The sequence below is a fragment of the Nelumbo lutea genome, chromosome 4 (assembly GCF_056320005.1).
Source record: "Nelumbo lutea isolate HS-2025 chromosome 4, American lotus-T2T, whole genome shotgun sequence".
In the NCBI taxonomy this organism is placed as follows: Eukaryota; Viridiplantae; Streptophyta; class Magnoliopsida; order Proteales; family Nelumbonaceae; genus Nelumbo; species Nelumbo lutea.
In genome coordinates this window covers 31410730-31435342 of record NC_142687.1, presented here as the reverse complement: position 1 = coordinate 31435342, position 24613 = coordinate 31410730, and the positions used below count along the sequence as shown (strand labels likewise).

General features: G+C 39.2%; 1 protein-coding gene across 1 annotated transcript; it reads right to left on the bottom strand.

Moving 5' to 3' along the window:
- Positions 1-521: 521 nt before the first annotated feature.
- Positions 522-22836, bottom strand: LOC148854988 (Endosomal targeting BRO1-like domain-containing protein). Its single transcript, XM_088940847.1, has 8 exons — positions 21843-22836; positions 20680-21630; positions 11116-11205; positions 10832-10900; positions 3867-4007; positions 3486-3534; positions 2393-2496; positions 522-1167 (listed from the first exon to the last, which is right to left on the bottom strand). The coding sequence occupies exons 1-8, from the start codon at positions 22515-22517 to the stop codon at positions 631-633; spliced, it is 2616 nt and encodes an 871-aa protein (XP_088796973.1). The 5' UTR covers positions 22518-22836; the 3' UTR covers positions 522-630.
- Positions 22837-24613: the final 1777 nt, after the last annotated feature.

Below are 24613 nucleotides of genomic sequence, written 5' to 3'. Positions count from 1 at the left end.
TAAAAATATGTTTAGACTCACCATTTAGGAACAGTTTGGTCAAGAAAATTGCAATTATATTGACGTGGACTACTTCTGTCAATAAACACTAACAGTGCTCTAACGGATGTTGGGAATGGAAGAAAAGAGAATAGGAATAACCTGTTACAGATGGCCAGACTAGCGGTCCAGTGACACAGCAAAACGGAGGAGGCCGGAGTTGAAGAAGAATCCTACTTGCAACTAAGAATGGAAAATATGGGAAGAAGCTTCTAAGAGCGGTTTATATTAGAGAAAACTTGCGACAACATATCAAATCAGGACTATAATCCCACCATGGATGGATGGGGTGGATGGTCTCATCCATGAGTTTTACCTGGACGATATATTAGAAAATGGACGATCCCTGTCCACAATATTGTGAACAAAAACTGCCCACAATGAACTGAACAATTATACGTCTCATGAACCAGACCAAAACGATATATTCACGCAATCGAAGACAACCTATACCATTATTTAGGTGTTTCAATGCATAAGCATGATTATAAATACACAAGAAGCATCTCTTATTAGATATTGAATTCAAATTTAAGAACCGTTAAAAGGTACATCATTCATCGTCCAATAGATATGATTACAGATGCCGCATCACTGGGGTCTGTAGTAACCACTTTGATGAGGAGGGTATGGAGACGGAATGGTGTATGGAGGTGGAGGATGAACTCCAGGTTGCTGTGGATGGGTATTGTAGTATGACCCCCGCCACCCAGGATAAGCAGGTTGTCCGTACTGAACTGGCTGTAGCTGAGGCTGCTGAGGTTGGTAAGGATTGGTGGTGGCTGGGATGTGGTAAGGTGGTGGTGGTGTTGGCTGCTGCTGTGGGGCAGCATATGGGGGACGAGAAGGAGCATATCCCGCTGGCAATGGCTGCTCTGCCGGCTGGTAATATGGGGTCTGGGGACGTGAAGGATTTGATGTGATCTGCGGATCTGACTGCTGAGAGATTCTCTGATTTTGATGCGGTTGCCCAACCGAAGAGTAATTGTTGTAGCCTGTGCTAGTCTTGCTATCCTGGAAACTGAGACCTGCCAATTGTCTTTGTGCACTTTCAATCATTTCTCGGCACTGGGTGTTTCTTGTCGTCACAAAATCACTGCACTGTTGCTTTATGTTTATAATTGCGTCCTAATACATAAATCATACCACATTATTATTGATCCATCCCTTTCATAGACAACTTGTCTTCATTATTATTTAAGGAGGTGTTTGGTACCTTGGTTGGCAACATTTGTACTTGACTCCAGTACTGGAAATCAGTAAAGTGGTATAGTTTTGCACATAACCAGGTGCAAATTTGTTTATTGTTGTTTAATACACATACACACCACATGGGACACCAAGTTAAATGCTCTCTTAGAGAAAAGAACATCAAAAAGAGGTTTCCAGCAAAAAGTCATTTCCACATAACCCAAGGTAAAAGAAGGCAGTACAACCATTTCTACTTGAATTAGCCCAACCAAATAAGGTTTTGGTTAGGTGAAGTCAAAACACCTACATGGTGGTGTTTGTTCAGGAAACGACCATGGTACCAAACATATACTAAAAGAGAATAGGGATTCATTTTTATAAAGAAAACTCAAAAAAGTAAATAAATAACACCTATACTGGAATAAGCTTTGTCCAAAGTACAAGACATGCAATCTTCACAGACATTGTCTAGGCAAAGCATATGACTTTTTCCTACATTTATTTTTTATCAGCTATGACTTTCGCCTACATTGTGGTCTAATTTGTTGTCATGACACATAACCCACACACTGATGTAAAGTGCCAAGCAATAAAATTAGGCATTAAGTTCTATTACTATAGAATGTTTTAGTGTTTTCAACCCATAGTTGACCCAACCGGTTGAACCATTCAAATCGTCACCCAATCAAAATTCCAAGTCCGGTTTGCATGAAACCTGCCATTTGGTCAAAATTTGTCCAACCTGAATGGTTTAACTGTTGACCCATTCAACCCACTCATCGGGTAATGGGTTGCACACTCAATGTAGATGCAAACTCCCAGAGGCCATAACTTTGCATTCAGATGTCCAATTTTTAGCATTTTTTACAAATAAAAATATGAATTAAACATAAAATAATATTAATATATACATATGTTACATCTAAAAAATAATTATACGTTTTTACTGATACATAAATATACATATCAAAAAAGAATACAAATAAACATATATATACATATGCTGACATGTCACAGTCTGAGTCTGACCCATTCGACCTGGATGGTCGAACTGGTGAGCCATGACCCAAGGCAAAAACAGTTTGGCCTCCGGGCCGGTTTTTAAAACATTGATGTTTTATAGACCTTAAGAAATGTATATCCCAAAAATTAACTTTGTTACCTGAAGGGTAACATAAAACTTCAGTCCTTCATTGATGTTCTCCCTGATTTCTCGGAACTTTGATATGGCAGCTGCAATCTGTTTATAGGTCTTCTCACGAGAAGCTGAAACAAAAAAAAAAAGGAATATAGAAAATATCCATCAAAAACATTCATCTATGAATGTACCAAAAATGGAAACTTAATATGATCTATAGGAAATCACAACATTATTGAAAATCACCACATAACCTATTTATCAAAAGAAATCACCACATAACCATATTGATAGACCTCTTAAGGTAATTGGTAGTCAAAACTCATGGACTGGGGTGACAGCCAGCCTATGATGAAGGCAAACGTATAAGCAATCACAACTGGAAATGTTTTACAGACTGCATCATGTAAGATGAGAAGCAGCACTGTAAAACATGTTAAAAGAAAGCAGTGCAAAATCTCAATTGGTAGGATATCTGACTAATTGGGGATTAAGGGATGGGGATGGGGTTCCCCCCCCCCCCCAATTTTGTTACCCCCCATGAAGCAAAAAAACAAAAAACAAAAAGCAGTGCAAAGTTTGTGATTTCGTGCTGTCTTTGAAGATTATTTCTAATTGAGTTGTAAAAGATGAACATTAATCACACCTGCAGGCAAGGAAAAAATTAACAAGTGTCCAAGTCTTTAAAAAAAGAAAGGAAAAAAGAAAGACAAGTATCATAGTCAATACTAAAGATTGCTTTCATCAAAACATACTCAATACATACTTGGGAAGGATTGCTTTTCATTACTTGCATAAATATAGCATGCCATATTGGACAATAAGTGCATTTTCAAATTAACCAAAATAATGTGAAGAAACTAAAAATAGACCATGATTTTAATACATAGCCACTTGTCAAAACATAATTGCTTTACAAAGTAAACTAATGGAATATGTATATATAACCGAACAAAGTGTATTTGAGCATCCACACAAACACATGATCAGTGTAAATGCATGTCTTTCTTTGGTCCTTTCTCAGTGAAAATTATAGAACAAACAATCCATAACAAATAAGTAATAAATTCATTCAAGAACTCCACAAAGATCCGTTGCAATAGTGGATGATGCCCACCTTTGTAGTCTTCAAGATTAAAGACCGCAGAAAAGTCATCATTTTGGGCCTGTAAACAAGGATGTTTGAACATATCAGCATAATGATGTCTGATTTTGACATATATTTCATTTTTTTCTTCTTTCTATAACAAAATTCTAGAATTATTACTTAACAGAAACAAGCACTGCAGAAATGAAATATTAATATAACCCAAAAGTATGAATAAAAAAGCATTCCTTGTAATTAATGCAGCATTAAGTGATCACTCAGTCACTAGTTCCAGACAAATTTCAACAAAAGAATGTCCAGTAGGTGGCCCTACATCAATCTTGCAAATATCATTATATCAGCAACAATCCACTTTCCACAGAAGAAAACCATTCATATGCTAGGAGTAACCTGAATCTGCAGCAATAGCTGTTCTTGTGCTTCAATATTTTGGGCAATATCTTCACAGATATGATCATATTTTGATATCTCCTTTCTGAAAAGATCCTCGTATGAGCCTGTATTTGTCATCAATTTGGGTAATATGTCATCCTGCAAATAATAAATCATATGAATCGTGAAGTAGTTGTTGCCAGAAACACAAATAAAAAAGAAGAGCAAAAAACATTTGCACAGCACAATGTACTTGTATCATATGAATCATAAAGTAGTTATTGCCAGAAACACAAAAAATAAGAAGAGCAAAAAACATTTGCACAGCACAATGTACTTGTAATAAATCCTTTTTCTTTCTTCAGATAATAAAGATGAAGTCAGAGAGAGCAAAGGGAATAGAACAAACAGGCTAGGTCATTATCCTTGTACCACACGGTAAGCTGATATTGGAAGCCAATAAACCAAAAATACCTTTCGAAAATAAAGTGGAAAAAGAATTTGAAAAAAGAGGTGGATAATTATATGATACATAAAAAGGAACCAAGAGCTTGATTTGTAATTTTAATCACAGATGTGATTTTAAAGATGCTTAATATTAGTCTTAAGTATTTTGGATGTTACAACTTACAAGGGATGGTACCGATGATACCAACTGAAAAGTTAATGGAAAAAAAATACATAACAAAAAGATGGAACAAAAAATGGGCAATCTTAATGCTATTCATCAATAAAAAAATAGTACATGGACAAAAATTGTATATCTTGTTTTACTTAATACAATGCCTTGCATCTTCAAAAAAATGCTACTTAGCAGTAAAAGTTGATCCTAGTGCCAATCAAGGAACTACTACATTTTTATCACTAACAGATCAATGATGCTTTATTGATAAACGAAAAGTAAAAAAAAAAAAAAACAAAAAACAAAGAGATTGAGATTATATAGCTCAAGAAAACTACAATATACCCCTTCAAAAACTAAACCAGAAAACAAGAAATTACTCTGATGTTAGATATAATTGTCTAAGCCCATGGCAGACCAACACCCCCCCCCCCCCGGGGTGATGTTGCATGAATTACTAGATTAATTTTAACTGAAGAAAATCTAGTTAAAAAGATACTATAAAATAGTTTTAAAGCCCAAACTCTAACTCTTCCCTGTCATACCAGAGGAAACCAATGCATATCTTTTGTTCTTTTTGCCAAGAAAAAAAATACCTTTGCACTTCTTTGATTTATTGGGTACAGCCAAAGATCATGAGCAGTTTTCTGTGCATTATCTGATGAAAACCTTTCAAAAAGGCGAGAATTCTAAATGATGTCTTTTCTCTACTAAGCATTATAACCACAATTTTTTTTGGTAAACATTATAACTACAATCTAAGACCAAAAATTCTACAAAATAGAAAATTAAATTTTCTTTTCTTTGATGAACCTCTTCTTCTTAATTAATATTAATGACAGGTTATGTATATCATGTTAAATACAAAATATTAATAATAATATTATTATTATATTGATATTATATAAGAGTTGAGCTCAAATTCATAATCAATGAGTTCTGTTAAAAGACTGTTATTTGTCTAAGTATAGTACCACAGGGGTACTCTTGTAATTTTCTTCTTTTATTTTTTATGTTCTGTCACCCTAGTATATATATCAAAGCTGGCGCCGCCAGCAGTACCTTTTTGGCTCTCAGCTCTCTCTTCTCTCTTCTTCTCTCTCTCTCTTCACTCTTCTTCCATTCTTCTCTCCTGCATAACACGGTATCAGAGCGGGTCTATCAGATCTGAAAGGAGAAGTCGAGTGAACAGTTTTTCTTCGCCCTCATCTGCTGTTCGGCTGATTGAAGATCTCATGCACTGAAGTAACTTTTCTCCATCTCCTCCTTTTTTCTGGTCGTGTGCCAGGGCAGAACCTGTACTAGGTCTGCTGATTGGATGTGAGGTGATCAGCACCTCTTTCTTTCCTTTTTTGTGGGGTCGGCTGATCCCAGTAAAACTGTAGGTCGTGAGGACCTTTTGCGTGCTGCAACAGAAGCTTCTATGGTGAACTGAAGGTCAGAAAGTGACCTGTACTTGCTGTAACAGCCGTCCTGTTGATGCATAGGTCAAGAGATGACCCGTATGCACTGGGCGACACTTGTGTTGATTCTATAGGTCAAGGGATGGCCTGTTAGTTCTGTAACAGCACATGTGTTTTTACAAAAAGAGGTGTGTTTCCAAAGAAAAAAGGGTTTTTTCCTTTCTCCCATAGTGTTAAAAATTTTTTAAGGCTGTGTACCCCATTTAAGAGTGTTTTTCTGAATCTAAAATCATGAGTGGTGAAGATTCTGCTACATCCAGTGTTTCCTCAATGTCGAATGGAATGAGTGGGGGTGTGGACCTATCCTTTCCCATGGCTGTTATTCCTCTCGATTGCTTAAATTATTTAGAGTGGTCAAGAGGGATCAAGCTATACATCACTGCAAGGGGAAAGATATGTTATATAAATGGGAGAATCAAAGAACCCAATTCTGGGAGTGCTGAATATGACAGATGGAACTAGGAAAATAGCATGGTCATGTCCTGGCTTTTAGTGTCTATGCAACCTCAAATAAGAAGGAATTTTATGTGGGCTGAAATGGCAAATGACATCTGGGAACAAGCAAAATCAACCTATTCTGAACTGCGTCACTATGCAAAAATCTACTAGTTACAAGCAGAATCGTCCACTTGTAAAAAGGGGGAGAGGTGTCTATCTGTGTACTACTCAGACTTGACCTCTGTCTGGAAGGAGTTAGACCATTATCAGAGTGTGGATTGGAAGTGTGATGAAGATGCAAAACTGTACAAAAAAATTGTTTCCCAACAGAGAGTGGTTGCTTTCCTACATGGTTTGAACACTACATATGAATCTATCAGAGTCCAGATCCTACGTAGCAAGGATCTTCCATCAGTCCAAGAAGTTTATGCTCTTGTACAATCAGAAGAAAGCAGAAGGAATTTGATGAACAATTTTGGAGGAGATGCAGTTGTGTTGGCAGCGAAAGGGAGTGTTACTACCGATGGGGTAAATACTTTTAAGAAGGGGGATTTTCAGAAAAATGTGGATGACAAGGACAAATTGTGGTGTACTCATTGCCAGAAACCCCGACACACCCGAGACACATGCTGGGATCTTCATGGGAAGCCAAAATGGGCTCAAGATCTGAATAAGAAGCAAGGTTCAGATATGAATAAAAAGTCGGGACAGCAAGGTACAAGAAAACACACTATGGCAAATAAGGCTACTCAGGAGAATCAGCCTCCCATTACTACTGAGACTCAGACACATACCTTTGGATCTGACCCAAGGGAGGATGTTATAAATTCCTTCTGTGACCATTTAGAGCTTTATGGTAGAGCAATTCGTCAAATGGATACTCCTCCCTCAACCTCATTTGCGTCTACATCAGGTAACTCTACCACAGCTTTCCACGTAACATCTCATACCCCTGGCACTCCTTGGATCATTGATTCTAGAGCGTCTAAACGCATGACTGGTAAGTCCTCTTACTTTCAAACCTATCACCTCCTTTCTGGAAGAGACAATGTGAGACTACCCGATGAATCATACTCTACCATACCTGGTCAAGGAAACATTTCTCTTCCTTTTGGCCTTACCTTGTCTAATGTTTTACATGTCCCAAAATTTCCCATTAACTTGTTCTCTGTTAGTAGTATTACTAACTCCTTAAATAGCTCAGTAACCTTTTTCCCTTCTCACTCTGTGATCCAAGATCGGGCCTCGGGGAAGATGATTGGTAGAAGATGTATGGTGAATGGGCTTTACATGCTGGAGAATAAGGCTGGCCTTCAAGTCACAGAGTCTAAGAGTCAGGTCTATTTATGGCACAGCCGTCTTGGTCATTTATCTTTTGAGTCTTTAAAAGGTGTGTTTCCAGAATTGTTTAAGTCAGTGTCGGTGTCAGAATTTACTTGTCAAACTTGTCAATTAAGTAAGCAATGTAGAACTCATTTCTCTTCAAAGAATAATAAATCTGAATTTCCTTTCCACATTATTCATTCTGATGTTTGGGGCCCTGTTACTTTACCATCTGAGAGTGGCTACAAGTATTTTCTTACCCTTATTGATGATTACTCCAGATATACATGGGTATATCCCATGTAAACCAGGGATGAAGTACCTAAAATTATCCAAGATTTCCAGCGGATGATCTTCACCCAATTTCAAACTGAAATCCAAATCTTTCAATTGGACAACGCCAAAGAATATTTTCATAGTGATCTCATGGAATTTTTGCTTCAAGTGGCTCACTTCACTGTAGTTCTTGTTCCCAAACACCACAACAAAACAATGTTGCTGAAAGAAAGAACCGACACCTTCTTGAAGTGGCCCGGGGGTTGCTACTCCATATGAATGTCCTGAAACATTTTTGGCTTGAGGTTGTCCTTTGTGCTACCTACCTCATCAAATGCATGCCCTCTCGGTGGTTAGAGTACAAAGCCCCACATCAGCTTCTTTTCCCTAAGGCTCCTCATCTTCCTATTCCTCCTCGTGTGTTTAGGTGTCCTTGTTTTGTTCAAAATCAGTCACCCAATTGTAGCAAATTAGATCCTCTTTGCATTTTCTTGGGACACTCCTTCACTCAGAAGGGATATCGGTGCTTTGGTCCTGTCTCTCGGAAATTTTATGTCTCTATGGATGTCTCTTTTTTTTTAGAGTGAGCCTTTCTTCCCTATTTCTCCTCAGGGGGAGCATAGGAATGAGGAAAAACTAGTTCAGCTCCCTCCTCTTCCTTTCGTGTCTTCTTTCGTCGTCACAAAGGCCAACCGTGTTCAAGAGCTGTGGGGCACCTAGAAACTGTACCACCAATGCCATCAGACTCTCTGGGAGTGGATCATACCCATTCAAGTACATTGGTCCCTGTTGATGTTCCTGGCCTTATTGCAATTGACACTTCTGTTGCTAATGACCTTGACCTTCCTATTGCTCACCAGAAAGGTATTAGATCTTGCACCACTAAACACCCAATTTCCCACTTTGTTTCCTATGAAAACATTTCACCCTCCTTTCGAGCCTTTCTTTCTTCCATTGACAGTGTCCCTATCCCTAAGAATGTGGCAAAAGCTCTTTCGGTACCTGAATGGACAGATGCTATGAAGGAAGAAATTAATGTGTTACATAAAAATGGCATAGGGAACTTGTAGATCTTCCTGAAGGGAAAGATCCAGTTGGATGTAAATGGGTTTCCACAATTAAACATTGGGTTGATGACACTGTGGAAGATATAAAGCTCGTTTAGTGGCAAAGGGGTTTAAACAAGTGTATGGAGTAGATTATGCAAAAACTTTTGAACCTGTTGCTAAGATGAACTCCATTAGAGTCCTTTTCTCCCTTGCTACTAACCTTGACTGGGATCTACATCAACTTGACATCAAGAATGCATTCCTGAATAGCGACCTTGAAGAGGAAGTATACATGGTTCAACCCACTGGTTTTTGGGCTCAAGGTAATGAATAGAAAATGTGCAAGCTAAAGAAATCATTATATGGGCTGAAACAATCACCAATAGCCTAGTTCAGCAAGTTCCATGTAGTAGTACAGCAAAGAGGATACAAATAGTGTCAGTCTGATCACACAATGTTTGTGAAGAGAGGGGAAGGGAAAATTGCAACACTAATAGTATATGTTGATGATATAGTTATCACTGGTGATTGAAAGGATGGAATTCAAAAGTTGAAAATTTTTCTTGCTACCCAGTTTGAAGTGAAAGATCTAGGTCCTCTAAGGTTTCCTTGGGATTGAAGTGGCCCGCTCACAAAGGGGTATCTTCATTTCCCAAAGAAAGTATGACCTAGATCTACTCCAGGATACAGGAAAACTAGGAGTGAAGCCAGTCGATTCCCCTATTGACCCTAACCACAAACTAGGTGACTGTCAGGGTGAACCCATCAAGGATGTGAAACTGTTCCAGAGACTTGTAGGAAGATTGTTGTATCTTTCTATGACTCAACCAGACATAGCTTATGCAATGGATGTTCTTAGCCAGTTCATGCATGCCCCTAAGACTACCCATCTTGAAGCAGTAGAAAGAGTTCCCAGATATCTTAAGAAGTTCCCAGGTGCAGGCGTGTTGTTCCAAAAGCATGGACATTTGAAAGTTGAAGCGTATACTGATGCAAATAGGTCCGTTAACTGGAAAACCCAACTCACCCAACAAAATTTTCAGCCACATAATTTCAGCCACTCCATGAAACATTGCCCGGTATTCAGAATCAACACTAGATCTAGCTACTACATTCTGCTTTTTGCTTCTCTAAGTAACTAAATTACTTCCTATGAAGGTACAATAGCCACTTGCAGACATCTTTACAAAAGGGTTACACCACTCACAACATCATGATTTATGTGACAAGTTGGGCATGATTGACATCTATGTCCCAACTTGAGGGGGAGTGTTAAAAGACTGTTATTTGTCTAAGTATAGTACCATAGGGGTACTCTTGTAATTTTCTTCTTTTATTTTTTATGTTCCATCGCCCTAGTATATATATCAAAGTTAGCGCCGCCAGCAGTACCTTTTTGGCTCTCAATTCTCTCTTCTCTCTTCTCTCTCTCTCTCTTCTCTCTTCTTCCATTCTCCTCTCCTGCATAACAAGTTCTAAGTTTAAGAATTAGGCTCAACCAGCAACTTGAGCTGAAGCTCACATGCAACCCATGACAAACCAAGCTTGGAAGACAAGGTAATTTGGCTGATAGACTCCCACCTATGGCATACATATCCATAAATCATAATTACAGTAAGAAGGCAAGAAAATATTTGAATGCAAGGAACTGCATAAATGAAAGATATGTTAAAATATATAATAGAACAGTAAGTAGCAAGATAGCTTAATATGCTCAAAACAGAGATGCATATCTTAGAACATAAAAGGACAATTTAAGGACCTTGAATGAGAAATCATGAACAAAACAATATAATCATACAGCCAGCCTACCTTCCTTTTCATCTCCTTAAGCATGTCTTCAAGTCCTGCACGATGTGCACCAAGATTCTCCAATTGCCTCTACACAGGTTCAGCATGTTCTAGTAAAGATAAAATTTGATCTCCATATGTAAGGTAATAAAGAAGTATACAAACATACTGCAAATTTTTATTAGTATTACAATTTTTGGATAGTAAAACATATAGGCATTGGAAAGAAGGTAGTTGACTACAAAAAAAAAAATTGGAATTCGCGAAACACTGTGTTGGTATAACCTCAAAAATATATATATTACCAAGCTCTGCTTCAGGGCTCCTACGATGGCATCTTCATTCGCATCCAAAGTCATGATTGGCCTTGCAAGAGTTGGAAGTGCAGATTCTATCTGGCCCAGTGATAATGTAAATAGTAAATAGGATGGTCAGAAATGCCAAAAGCTACCAAACAATGCATCAACATACTTCCTAAGGTAGAATAGTTTAGTGTAGCTAAACTTTTATTTTATGAAAAAAGTAAGCTAAATGGTTAAAGCATGTCAAGAAAATAAAATATTCAAACAATCATCTAATTTTACAAGGCAGTCAACTGCGGTAGGTAAAGACCATTACTCAATGTTGGTCCCAGCTATCTTGAGTCTTGGGAGGAGTGTACTGGATATAGACCTAACCTTCGACTTTACAAAATGGCCACTCTCACATTCGAGCCTCTTTTCTCACAGGTGTCAGCCTAAGATTTTACCATTCTAAACAAAATAGAAAACCAAGAAAACTAAGAATGTTTAATGAAAATGAAAATAAGAAAAGAATTCATATCCAAAAGATATGTTCTAGCAGGCAATGACAGATGAAAATTTCGCAATGACAAAAACAAGACATGGAAGAAGAGAAAATAACTTCCTCAGCTTAGGCATGGAAAGTGAATATTATACAGTTTACCGTCTCTTTCCAATAGATTGATTTCATATTACAGAAAATTAATAAATAAATAAAGATGTTCCTAAAGATATATTATAGGCAGGCAATGAGAGATGAAATAAAAGATGGAACATACACGATGCAGAGAATAGTAACAAGGTTAATCAGCGGTAAAAATTTATCCCATAAATTTAGTGTGATATTTTCCACACAACAAAGAACAAAGATGAATTTCGATGGGAACTCACTTGGTAATACGGGGCCTTCAGGTGTGGGAGGAGTTTTTAGAGACGGGGAAGGAAAAATCTAGGCTCTTTTTTTTCGGGCCTGTAGGACTGGATAACTCATTAAGAACTGAGGCGTTAGCATTACTGCAAGGACTGCGACTGGTAAAACAAATGGGATTAGATCGGATTGAAGTGGAAGGGAATTCAAGGATAAAAGGCTAGATGAAAGCTGGAAAATCTGGAGTCACAGGAAAGCTATGAGAGAAATATGGAGTCTAACAAGGGAAATTGAAGCAGATTAGAAATGGATTAGAAGAACAGACAATGGTCTGGCTGATGCATTAGCCAAACAAGGATCAAACAGGGGTTAACTTTTTGCGCTGTATTGTAACTATAGCAACTTTCCATAGTATATTCTCATGAGTATGTATTGTGGGTTCACCATCCCAGCCTTGCAATGACTCAAATCACCCAGCAAGCCTGAAACGGTTCACAACAAATTCTGTCGAACTTTGTTGATATTTTTCAAGAGCCACAAGGGTGCTTCCACCTCATGCCAGTGATCATCATATTCCCATTGACCCAAGGGCCCCCACCAGCCACTGTGTGCCTTATTGATACCCATATTCACAAAAGGCTGAGATAGAAAAAAAAATGCTGAGGAGATGCTGCCCAATTCTAGTCCATTTTCATCACCCATACTTATTGTTAAAAAGAATGATGGCACCTGGAGAATTTTGCATCAATTATAAGGCCCTTAATCAAATTTCTGTAAAGAACCACTTCCCCATGACATTAATATAAGAGCTCTTGGATGAGTTAAAGGGGGCAACCATATTTTTTTAAGCAAGACCTACAATCAAGCCACCATCAGATTCGGGTCCACCCAAATGACGTACACAAAACAGCTTTTTGGATACATGATAGCCACTATGAATTATTGGTGATGCAGTTTGAGCTGACTAACACGCCATGCACATTTCAATCGCTTATGAATGAGGTATTCCGGTCCTGTCTCTGCCGGTTTATTCTTGTATTTTTTTATGATATCTTAGCATATAGTGCTGATTGGGAATCTCACCTTGAGCACCTCAAAACCACTCTCTCTAACTTACACTCACATCAACCATATGCTAGGGCTTCTAAGTGTGAATTTGATCAATCTTCATTTCAGTATTTGGGCCACATTGTATGCAATAGTATACCCCGACCCAGCAAGAGTAGAGAGTATTTAGTCTTAGCCTCAGTCCAAATCCATTAAAAGCCTTAGAAGCTTCCTGGGGCCAGCAGACTATTATAGAAAATCGTCAAGGGCTATGGTCTTTTGGCAAGCCCATTAACCCAACTGTTGAAACAAGACTCTTTGGAGTGGACTGCAGCAGCCCACAAGCATTTCACAACCTTAAGAAATCGAAGCCCAACTGCCCAAGGACTATTCAATTATCCTAGTGGTCATTGACCGCTTTCCAAGTATGGACATCTTGTCCCTTTATGCCACCCATATAGTGCAGCACCAGTAGCTGAAACCTTCACAAGGGAAATAACCATGCTGCATGGAATTCCACAAGCCACCGTTTCGGACTGCGACCCTACTTTTCTTAGTAACTTTTGGTGCAAGTACTTTAAGCTATATGATGTTCAACTCCACAAATCCACCAAATACCAATCTCAATCAAATAGCCAAACTAAGGTGACCAACCATTGCCTTGAAACATATCTCAGGTGTCTCACTAGTGAGAACCCCAAGAAATGGGCCCAGTGGCTTTCATGGGCTGAATCATATGTCCACAGGGATGACACCCTTCAAAGCCCTCTATGGGCATAGGGGTGATAAGTTCAGCCCAGCCCACAAATTCCGGGCTTGGCCTGAATTTTGAGTTCAGGCCCGGCCCGGGCCCATGCCTGCATGAGGCCCACAAATTTCAGGGCCCATACTGGACCTAATATTTCAAGCCTGACCCGCATATATTTAAATATATGCATTTTATACATATGTATATGTGTTATTTTACATTACATTATATATTTTATATAAAGTTATAAACATTATAATATGACAGACAATATATATTATATATAATATTTTTTATCATATAATGTACAAAATAAATTTGCATGCATGTTATAAGCCATTTAATATAAAATATTATATGATAATAATTTTATATAAAAAACTTAGGCTCAGAATCAGGCCTGGGTTTTGTTTTGGGCTCAGAATCCGGTCTAGCCCATGATCACCCCTATATGGGCAGAAGCGACCTTCACTACTACCTTATGAGAAGGGCTCAACGGAAGTAGCAACAGTTGACACTCAACTCACTGACCGTGACTCCATCCTCAGGGATATCAAGCTTAATCTCATCAAGGCCCAACAACAAATGAAGGCTCAATACAATCACTGGCACCATCATGTTGAGTACAAGCTGAGCAAGTTTGTTTACCTTAAGCTTCATCCTTACAGAGAAACATCCTTATCTTGAAAGGCTTGGAACAAATACTATGGGCCTTTTGCTATTACCGAGTGGATTGGGCCCGTGGCCTCTCTCTCTCTCTTCTTTGAGAGAAAGGTAATCATACTAAGTGAATTGAAGTAAGATGGCAAAAGATTGTTATCTCAGTGGCTTCAGCAGTTCGAACCAGAGGAAGAAGAAGAAGAAGAGAAGGAACAGTCGAATCTGATAGCTTAAACCCTATCAGTTGACCCTAATATGAATTAGCCTCTAATTAGTTGAATAAAGACTAAACTGCCCCCCCCCCCTTAAGTACAAGACAATAAGTCTATTAAAATTGCCACATAAGCACATAAATTAACAGAAATAAAATGACAAATCTATCCTTATTCGGCTAGCTCTAACACTCCCCCTCAAACTAGAGAGTATATGTCATATAATCCCAGCTTGTTACATATATAGTTCACTCTCCCTGAGCTTAAGCCTTTTGTAAACAAATCTGCCCATTGATCACCTGAGCCCACATGCTCTGTGCTTATCTCTCCAGTAAGGACCTTCTCCCTCACAAAGTGGCAATCAATCTCTATGCGCTTTGTTCTCCCATGAAAAACAGGGTTAGATGAGATGTGGAGTGCAGCTTGATTGTCATAGTACAATTTCATAGGTATATCCATGGAGAACCCGATTTTTTGTAGGAGATTCCTCAGCCATACTAATTCACATGTAGTGTGTGCCATGGCTCTGTATTCGACTTCAGCACTGCTCCTTGCCACAACCGTCTACTTCTTATTCTTCCATATCACAAGATTTCCTCCAAGAAATGTGCAGTAACCTGTAGTAGATCTTCTACCAGACATAGAGCCTACCCAATCTGCATCTGTATTCCCAATTACCTCAAGTCTTCCTCTTGGTTTGTACAATAACCCACGGCCTAGAGCTCCCTTCAAGTACCTTACAATTCTAAGAACTGCATCCCAGTGAGGTATCCGAGGGTTCTACATAAATTGGCTCACCACACTGACTGCAAAGGAGATGTCTGGTCTCGTGATAGTCAAATAGTTTAGCTTCCCCACTAACCGTCTATACCTTCCAGGATCATCAAATATTTCCCCTGTATCGCTGCTCAACTTAGCATTTGGCTCCATGGGAGTTTCAGCCGGTTTTGCACCTAACAGTCTTGTTTCATCCAGCAGATCAAGAACATATTTTATTTGGCACAGGTTTACTCCTTATTTTGATCTAGCAACTTCTATACCCAAGAAATACTTCAATGTCCCAATGTCTTTTGTTTGAAAATGGTTTTGCAAAAAGACCTTTAGTTTATCGATCCTCAATCTGTCACTACCAGTTATGATAATATCATCCACATAGACCACTAATAAAATCTTTCTGACTTTTGAATCATAGTTGAACACCAAGTGGTCAACCTGGCATTGTTTCAATCCAAAATTCTTCACCACTTCACTAAACGTCCCAAACCAAGCACGAGTCGATTGTTTCAACCCATAAATTGCCTTTTTCAATCTACACACCTTACCATCCTCCCCCTGAGCAACAAACCCAGGTGGTTGCTCCAAATATACCTCCTCCATAAGGTCACCATGAAGGAAGGCATTTTTAATGTCAAGTTGAAATAAGGGCCAATCATACATTACTGCCAGGGAAATTAACACACGGATAGAGCTAATCTTAGCCACTGGAGAGAAGGTCTCCATATAGTCCACTCCATACAACTGTGATTACCCTTTAGCAACAAGTCTGGTTTTCAGACGCTCCACACTACCATCTGGCAAGTATTTAACAGTATACACCCATTTACAACCTACAACAAGCTTATTAGTAGGAAGAGTAGTGAGCTCCCACGTGTGAGTATGCTGAAGAGCAAAGAGTTCCTCCTCCATTGCCTGCCTCCACCCAGGTGAATTAAGAGCCTCTTGGACATTGTTAAGTATGGAAATAGATGACAATAGTGAAACAAACTGGCGATGTGAGGCGGAAAGGCGAGATACTAAAACAAAATTGGAAATGGGATGGAGGGTACAACTACGTTTACCTTTCCGTAAAGCAATGGGAAGATCAAGTCCTGAAGGTTCTGGAACAGGAGCAACAACAGGATCCGCAAACAAGGTAGAAGCTGGAAGAGCCGATGTCTGTCGATGAATATACACGTGCTAGATCGGTGGTCGTTCAGTAGGGATCTGCACTGGAGGAGGTGAAGGGTCAACCCCAACTGGAACAACCGGAACGGGATCACAGACTAGACGAGGAAGAGGAAGCAAAGGTGGAGACACCGATGCTTCAGGTCCCGAGAAGAAGGGGACAGACTCAAAAAATGTGACATCAGGACAGACATAGCACTTCCGAGTAATGGGATTGTAACATTATACCCTTTTTGAGTCCCAGAGTAGCCAAAAAAAGACACACTTAATAGAGGCATGCATCCAGCTTGTCTATCCCAGGACTCAGATTGTGAACAAAGCACACACAGCCAAAGATGCGAGGTGTTAATGGAAAGGGAAATAAGGTGGGGAACAAAATAGAAAAGGGAGACCGACCATGAAGAATGAAGAAAGGCACCTGATTAATAAAGAAACACGCAGTAACTACAGCATCACTCCAAAATTGTTTAGGAACACTCATATGATGAAGAATAGACTAAGCAGTTTCAAGGAGATGACGGTTCTTTCGTTCAGCCACCCCATTTTGTTGAGGAGTGGATGCACATGAAGTTTGATGAATGATGCCATGCTGTTGTAAATACCGTTGAAAGGAAGTAACAAAGTATTCATGACCGTTATCTGAACAAAGTACTTTGATTGGAACACCAAATTGTGTACGTATTTCAGCATGGAATTTTTGAAAAATGGAAAATAATTCACTCATTTCTTTCATTAAACAAATCTATGTCATCCTTGAACAATCATCAATAAAAGTGACAAAATCCTTGTAACCATTATAAGACAGACTCTATTTTAATCGAACCCCAAACGTCTGAATGAACCAAAGCAAAAGGACTCAACATACGACTATCAACTCTAGGACTAAAGGGAACCCGACGATGTTTCCCATATTAACACGACTCACTGTAAAGACAACAAATGACTCAAAGACGGAACCAGTATCTTGAGTGCCTTGAGAGATGAATGTTTCAGTCGATAATGCCACTGTAGAGGAGTGAGTGAAATCTGAAGTGCAACTGACGATCCAACACCGTCAAAGTAATACAATCCACCAGCCTCATGCCCCCCACCAATCTTCTTCCCCGTCTTGAGATCCTGAAAAACACAAAATGAAGGGAAAAATGTAATAGAGCAATTAAGAGTCTTGGTTAATTTACTAACAGACATAAGATTGAATGTAAACTTAGGGACATATAGAACAGATGATAAAGAAAGAGAAGTTGTGTCAACATTACCAACACCACAGATGGGAGAAGAGGAACCGTTGGCAAGGGTAACAGTTTGAGATGTGAAAGCTTCAGAGAGGGAAGAGAACACACCTGGAGTCCCGGTCATGTGATCAGAGGCTCTAGAGTCAATAATCCAGGGAGAGGGTTTGAATGCCAGACAAGTTATACCTGAGTGGGCAAGGGTGATTGTAGTATGCTGTGAAGTAGCCTGGAGAAACCTCTCATACTCACTGTGCGGTACACTCACCATCTCCTTCCCGGAAACAGATGTAGATGTGGAAGGTGTAAGATCTGCCTGTTGGTTATCACTGACATCAACCCCACCAGCTACTGCATGATAAGCCCATGTAGAAGGAGGGCCATGGAGATCATAATAGAAATTCACCGAATGTTCGTCCCTGCAACAATGGGTACACTTCCTTATAGAGTTACTTTTTCCTTTACCACGGCCTCCCCTGAGTCATGACCACCACCATGACCAAATACGGAACCACCACGACCTCCTCTGGAGGCATGTCTTCCCCCTCTAGTACCACGTCCACCTCCTCTGGCTATCACAAATGCTGATCTGTCAAATTGTGTGGGATTCTCTGTAGATCCCAAAGAAATCCTACAAAGCTGTGCAAAAACTTACTCAAGTGTAGGAAGAGTATAGCCTCCCAATATTTGGGCCCTAACTGGTTCATATTCTGATTTCAACCCCACTAAGAACCTAGTGACATCTAGTTGTTCCCTCTGTTGTTGCTGAACCTTAAAATCTGGAGTGAGGGGATGATAGACATTTTCATTTCTGAGGTTCTCCATACCGGCATAGTACTCTTCTAGAGTTTTATTCCCTTGCTGCAGACCGAAATACTCCTGATAGAGTTGATATACCCTTGTAGTATTATCCTGCCCGGAATAAAGCTTCTTGGCATGTTCCCATATGTCCTTAACTGTATCTAAGAACATAAAGTTGGCACTTATTTTGGGTTCCATACTATTCCATAACCATGTCATGATTTGGGCATCTTCTTGTTCCCAATCATCAAACCCTGGAGAGTCAGCTGATGGTTTATCTTCTTTCACATGTTTCACTTTCCTCTTTGCATTGAGGAAAATTTCCACTGACTTGGCCCATGGCACATAATTCTCACCATTAAGTTTAATGGAGGTCATCTGCACACCAAATAATCGGAGGGGATCATCACACTCGGTTTCTGATCACTAGAACCACCTCCCATTGCTATCATTATGTCTCCCCCATTGCTATCTCTAATGTTGAACTCTCAGTCACCAACCAAATACTACAACAACCAAGGCAACACTACAACAGTCTCTAAACTCAGGTGATAGGTTCACAACAAGTCACAATCAGTCACCACTGTGCACAAACTACCATTCAGATTAAGAACAAAAGGTAAACCAACATTCAGACAACACCAACAAGGCAGAACATTGATGTAGACAATTCGGCCATTCCTTCCAGGCCGAAAAAAAAAAAAAAAACAATTTTTGTTCTTGCTCACACCACTACTGATTACACAGAGCCATAAATCACCACTACAGTAATTCAGCAATTTACTAACCACATACAAGCCCTCTTGAGGCTGCTCAATAAAGGGTGAGCATCAAAAGCATCACCACACAACCATCTCTGTCCCACATGGTATAGGTTTGTCTGACCCTTTTTTTTAAAGGTCACTACCAGTCCAAAGACATCAACTACAACCACTACAGTAACCTTACACCATTTGGTCACTGTAAACACAGCCTATTCTTGGACCTTTTGCCAAGAACCAAGGCTACAAATAACTTGGTTCTTTAAGTTTTGGTCGGTTCGAACAGATTTTTGAGGGTTTTCCAACCCAGAAACACCAACACCACAAAAAAAAAGGATAACCAACCTTGATGGAGAGCTTCAGTCGACCATCCACTTATTTTTAGAGTTATTCTCTTGAAAGGCAATCAAGTTCTGAGCAAAAAAAGAGAGGCTGAAGTGTTCTCAGACCTAGGTCGAGTCTGTGTTCTCCATTTGTAGTCCAGAGAGAAGAAAAAGAAGTCACAAACAAAATGGAGCAGCAGTCACGAGCTGAGATTTAAAGAGCAACATCCTGCTCTGATACCATGTTATCTCAGTGGCTTCAGTAGTTCGAACCAGAGGAAGAAGAAGAAGAAAAGGAATAGTCGAATCTGATAGCTTAAACCCTATCAATTGACCCTAATATGAATTAGCCTCTAATTAGTTGTACAAAGATTAAACTGCCCCCCCCCCCCCCACTTAAGTATGGGACAGGAAGTCTCTATTAAAACTGCCACATAAGCACATAACTTAACAGAAATAAAATGACTAATTTACCCTTATTCGGCTAGCTCTAACATGGATTAAGCACCATAAAAAACAAATGGAAAAGCTTTTGTAATAATGACATACAATCCTTACTCTGCATTTGTAAGTTTGTAATTTTTTCTAGCAAAAGTTTTATACAAAATCCAATCCACTAATTTAAAACTCCAAGGAGGACAACCTCAGTTGTCCACCCAAGGAGGATGCCACCACAACCCTTTTCCTTGTTCTTCTTCTCTTTTTCCCCCAAAGAATGAGAGCATAAACAAGCAATTTTGTGAGAGAAAGGACAAATCTTGTGGTCATGTTGGGATTAACACTTAAATTGAGAAGGCATTACTGGCATCCAGGAGTTTTGCACTTCAACTCCTCTTTCCCCAAAGCTTACATCTCAGTAGCATATTATAAGAGAGAAAAAGGCCTGCTTAGACTATTCAGCTTAGCAATAGAATAGCATGGTATCATTCTTGTAGAATGTTGGAATGAGGTATATGACTAGACATAAAACTACAGGAAAAAGGTAATTAACATACCGGCCGACAATCAAGAATGGACATAAGAGCTGAATGATCATTAATGGCCCGCTCAATTCGTGCATCACTATCAGCAGCTTGCTTAAGGTTTGCAGCAAACCTGTTCAACCTATCTTGCAAGTTCTTGGTTATAGTACTAGACTGAGGTCTAGTCCATCGAGTCCCATATTGGCTTCGAAACTGAGCATCCTCTCTTGCTTCTTGCTGCAAGAGTTCTTCAGTCTGGGCCAGTAATTCTTGGTTCACCCTTCTCAAATCCCTAAGTTGCTGCAACTCAGCTTCCAAGCCAGATGGGCCCCCACTGATCTGCACTACTTCTACATCTTCTTTAAGATCCATTGGTAGTGTATAGTTTCCTTCTAGTGCAAGAATTGAATCTGGTAAGTCCATTTCCTTCAGCTTCACACGGGTTATCTCACTCCCTTGCTGCAATTTCTCAGCTTGAGTCCTGATGATATCATCAACTATTTCGGTATATCTAGAAAGAGCCTTTGCACTGTTATCAGGAACAAGACTTGCAAACATCTTCTCTTTGCTTGCATCCAAGATATCGTTCATTGGTGTGGACTTGACTAGTGAAGCCGCTGGAAGAGGTAGCAGAGTATTTGCCGCAGGGACTCTCATAAGATAAACTCTATCGTTCTCCTTCACAGCTCTCTCCAGATTGCGATTTAAATTAGCTTCTAATCTAGTTACTGAATCTACAAGTTGTTGCGCAACACCTTTAATTGATTTCTTTGCATCAGCCAAAGTGCTAATCCCACTCTTCAACCGTGCAATTTCCTCCGCGATATCTTCTTTCTCATGTAATTCCAGACCGTATCTGTAGCAAGCTTCGGCATAGAATTGAGCTGCCTTCACTTGCACGTGAGAGATCCAGGTTCGATCAAAATGCTGATTGAGAGGGGCCACGTTGAGTGCTGCGAAAGCTTCCTCATAGTACAAAGCAACCTGCATTCAGTCCCCACATGAGCCAAAACGTATTCCATGGCATAATTAATCACTGGAAAGGATATTTTGGATGCAAATTCATTGCTCAACAAAAAGACATTTTTTTATGATCAACTGGAAACAAATTTCGTTAAAAAATACAAGAATTATCAACTCAAACTTTGGTATATTAACACCAAATTAAGAATATAAGGGCAATTGTATTGCCTGACCTGCCTTGCAATCTTGGCGCAAAGTCCAGCTGATTTGCCTTCAGCTATGACCTTCTCGAAGACACACTCCTGCGCTTGGGCAAGCATCAGCCTCTCCAGCATCCCGGCACACTCAGCAGAGATGTCAAGTGTAGTCGATTGACCAATCGAAGCCTTCATCGATGCGTTATCTCTGAGAAAAGCAAACGCCCCAGCAGAGGCCATAAAGGAGTGAGAAGCCTGCATACGACCTGCGGCGGAGGATCGATCAGCCGAGAGAGCAATCTGACTATGGACAGCACCAAGATTGAAGAGAACCGCAGCTTTCTCCAAGTGAATGTTCTGCTGCGATGCCTTCTGTTTTTGTTTGTAGGCATCGTGCCAAATGAAGGTGATGGTGTTGATATGGTCCTTGTCGGGGGAGATTGGGAACCTAGATTCCATAACACAGAGGGCTTTGTAGTAGCTCTGGAGAAGGTCCCGGCGGGCATCGGGGGAGTCGGAGGGGCGTTCGAGGTTGGCCCTCATTTGCTTTACGGCCTCAAGGTCGTCTTCCAGGTTCTGCGCTTCGCGTTCGGAATAGGTGCGCGAGATGTACTGCCTGAGGGGCCGGTAGATCTCGACGGTAACAGTTTTCTTTTCGTAGATCGGTAGCATGACGTTCATGACCACCGACGACGTTGCCGGAGAAGCCATTATTGGCTTTGGAATCGACAGAGATATTCAGTTCGAATGAAGTTGACGAGACAAGCCCGACCAATAAATGAGTGGTAACTGGTAAGGAGGACTGAGGACTTTGATGACGCCTATGGCGAGGAGGAGATCGATCCACTGTGGAAAACGAGCTATTTTCTTCCTGTATTCTTTTAACACGGAAACGATCAAACGAGGGAACTTCGTGTATTGGTAGTTTCTCTTGTCTCTGTTTTACCAGTTGAAACCCCGTAAACGATATTGAGTGACGAACATGTCCTGAAACACGAATGGTGCAAGCGGATTCAATAACAACTACAGTAGGTGTTCGGAACCGATGTGCCGTTTCTAAAAAAAAAACGGCGCCATATCATCGCTACATCTGAAATCCGTTTTTTGAAAAAAGGTTGATGTTTGGTCATTTGTTTTTTCTGAAAAACGTTTTTTCATATCAAGCTTCGGAAATCAGGAAAGATTTGATGTGAGGAATTTAGGGGTTACATTTGGTTTATTCGGTTAAAAACTGAACCGAATAAATCAATTTTTTTTAAACTGAAATAAAAAAATAAAAATTGAACCGAAAATCGAATTATAGAAACACTGAAATAACTGAAATTGAAATTTTTTGTTCGATTTTTAGTTATTGAAAAACCGAAATTGAAATTTTCGGTTTGGTTTTCGGTTAAAACCAAATTTCAACACTATATATATTTTAATATATATTATAGTGTATATTTCAATATATAATATATATTATACAATGTACATAATAAAGGATATATTTTAATACATAATATAATACAATATAATATATTTATATATATTATATATGTATTATATGTTAATATATATTATAGATAATAAAGTTCGGTTAATTCAGTTTTTTCGGTTAACTGGATTTCTAAACTTGAAAAACGAAATAACAACAAACCAAAATAAACGAACAAAAAAATGAAACCAAAATTTTCTATTCGGTTTTTTCTATTTTAACCAGATGATGCTCACCCCTGGGCCTGATATTACATGTCCGAGCTTAACATTTAGGTTGGCCTGTATGAATTAAAAATTTTAATTCAACTTTATGTTCATAGTTAGAAAAATAACATATTTAAATGCCTTGTTCCCTTTTCGATAAGTTCCTTTCATCGGTAAATGCACTTACTCGGGTTGGGAAAGACTTACTTGGGTAAGTGCATTTTATTTACCATGTAAATAAGGCAATGACTATTATACATTAAAAAAAAAACATTATTAAAATGGGCATTTTTGTCCCATTCAAGTGTTGGCAACCTCTCCCCCATGTACAAAAGTTATTTACCCATCTAGGAGATGTGTATCACTTTCTTGAAAATAAACTTTTCATGGTCCCCACATAAAATATGAAAAAAAAAAACATGGATTTTTTGGTCAATGGGAATCAAAATTAACCAACTTTCCCCCCTCTCAAAATCCAAACAAAAGAATGCCATACATGACATACATACTACATTTATTTAGATATACGTTTAATAATATATTATATAAAAGATATAATACTATATATATATACACAATAATTTCCAGGCTAGAGTGGGCCACTTTGGCCTAAGGCTTACAACTTGCTTGGCCTAGGTCTGACCTGCATTGTTTGTAGGCTTGATGTAAGTTTGGATTGGGCTGGAGTTGATAGAAAAATAATTATCTAGGCCCAAAAATTTGCAAACCCAACCAGGCACGTTGGATAGATTGGGATATTCTCCTCATAGAGCACTCCTTACACTGACTTCACAGTCAATCCCATTGTATATTATTCAGGAGATGTTCACAATGTGCAACTGCTACATACAATTAGGAGCATATCCAGACTCATGTCGGATTTAATCATAAATTATCTCATCCCCAAATCTTATCATTAACTGCACATTGTGAACATATCTATAGTTGGAGTCCAGATCTATTCTTCATAGAATACACCTCACAGAAGGGTGTTTGGTTCTGTTTATGTTTATTGAATAAACGTTTTGTACTTGCGTGGCTATAAAACCAAGAAAAACTATTAATGAGGACGCTTATGACACATGTGCACCATTAGGCACCACATTAGCAAATTGCCAATAAAT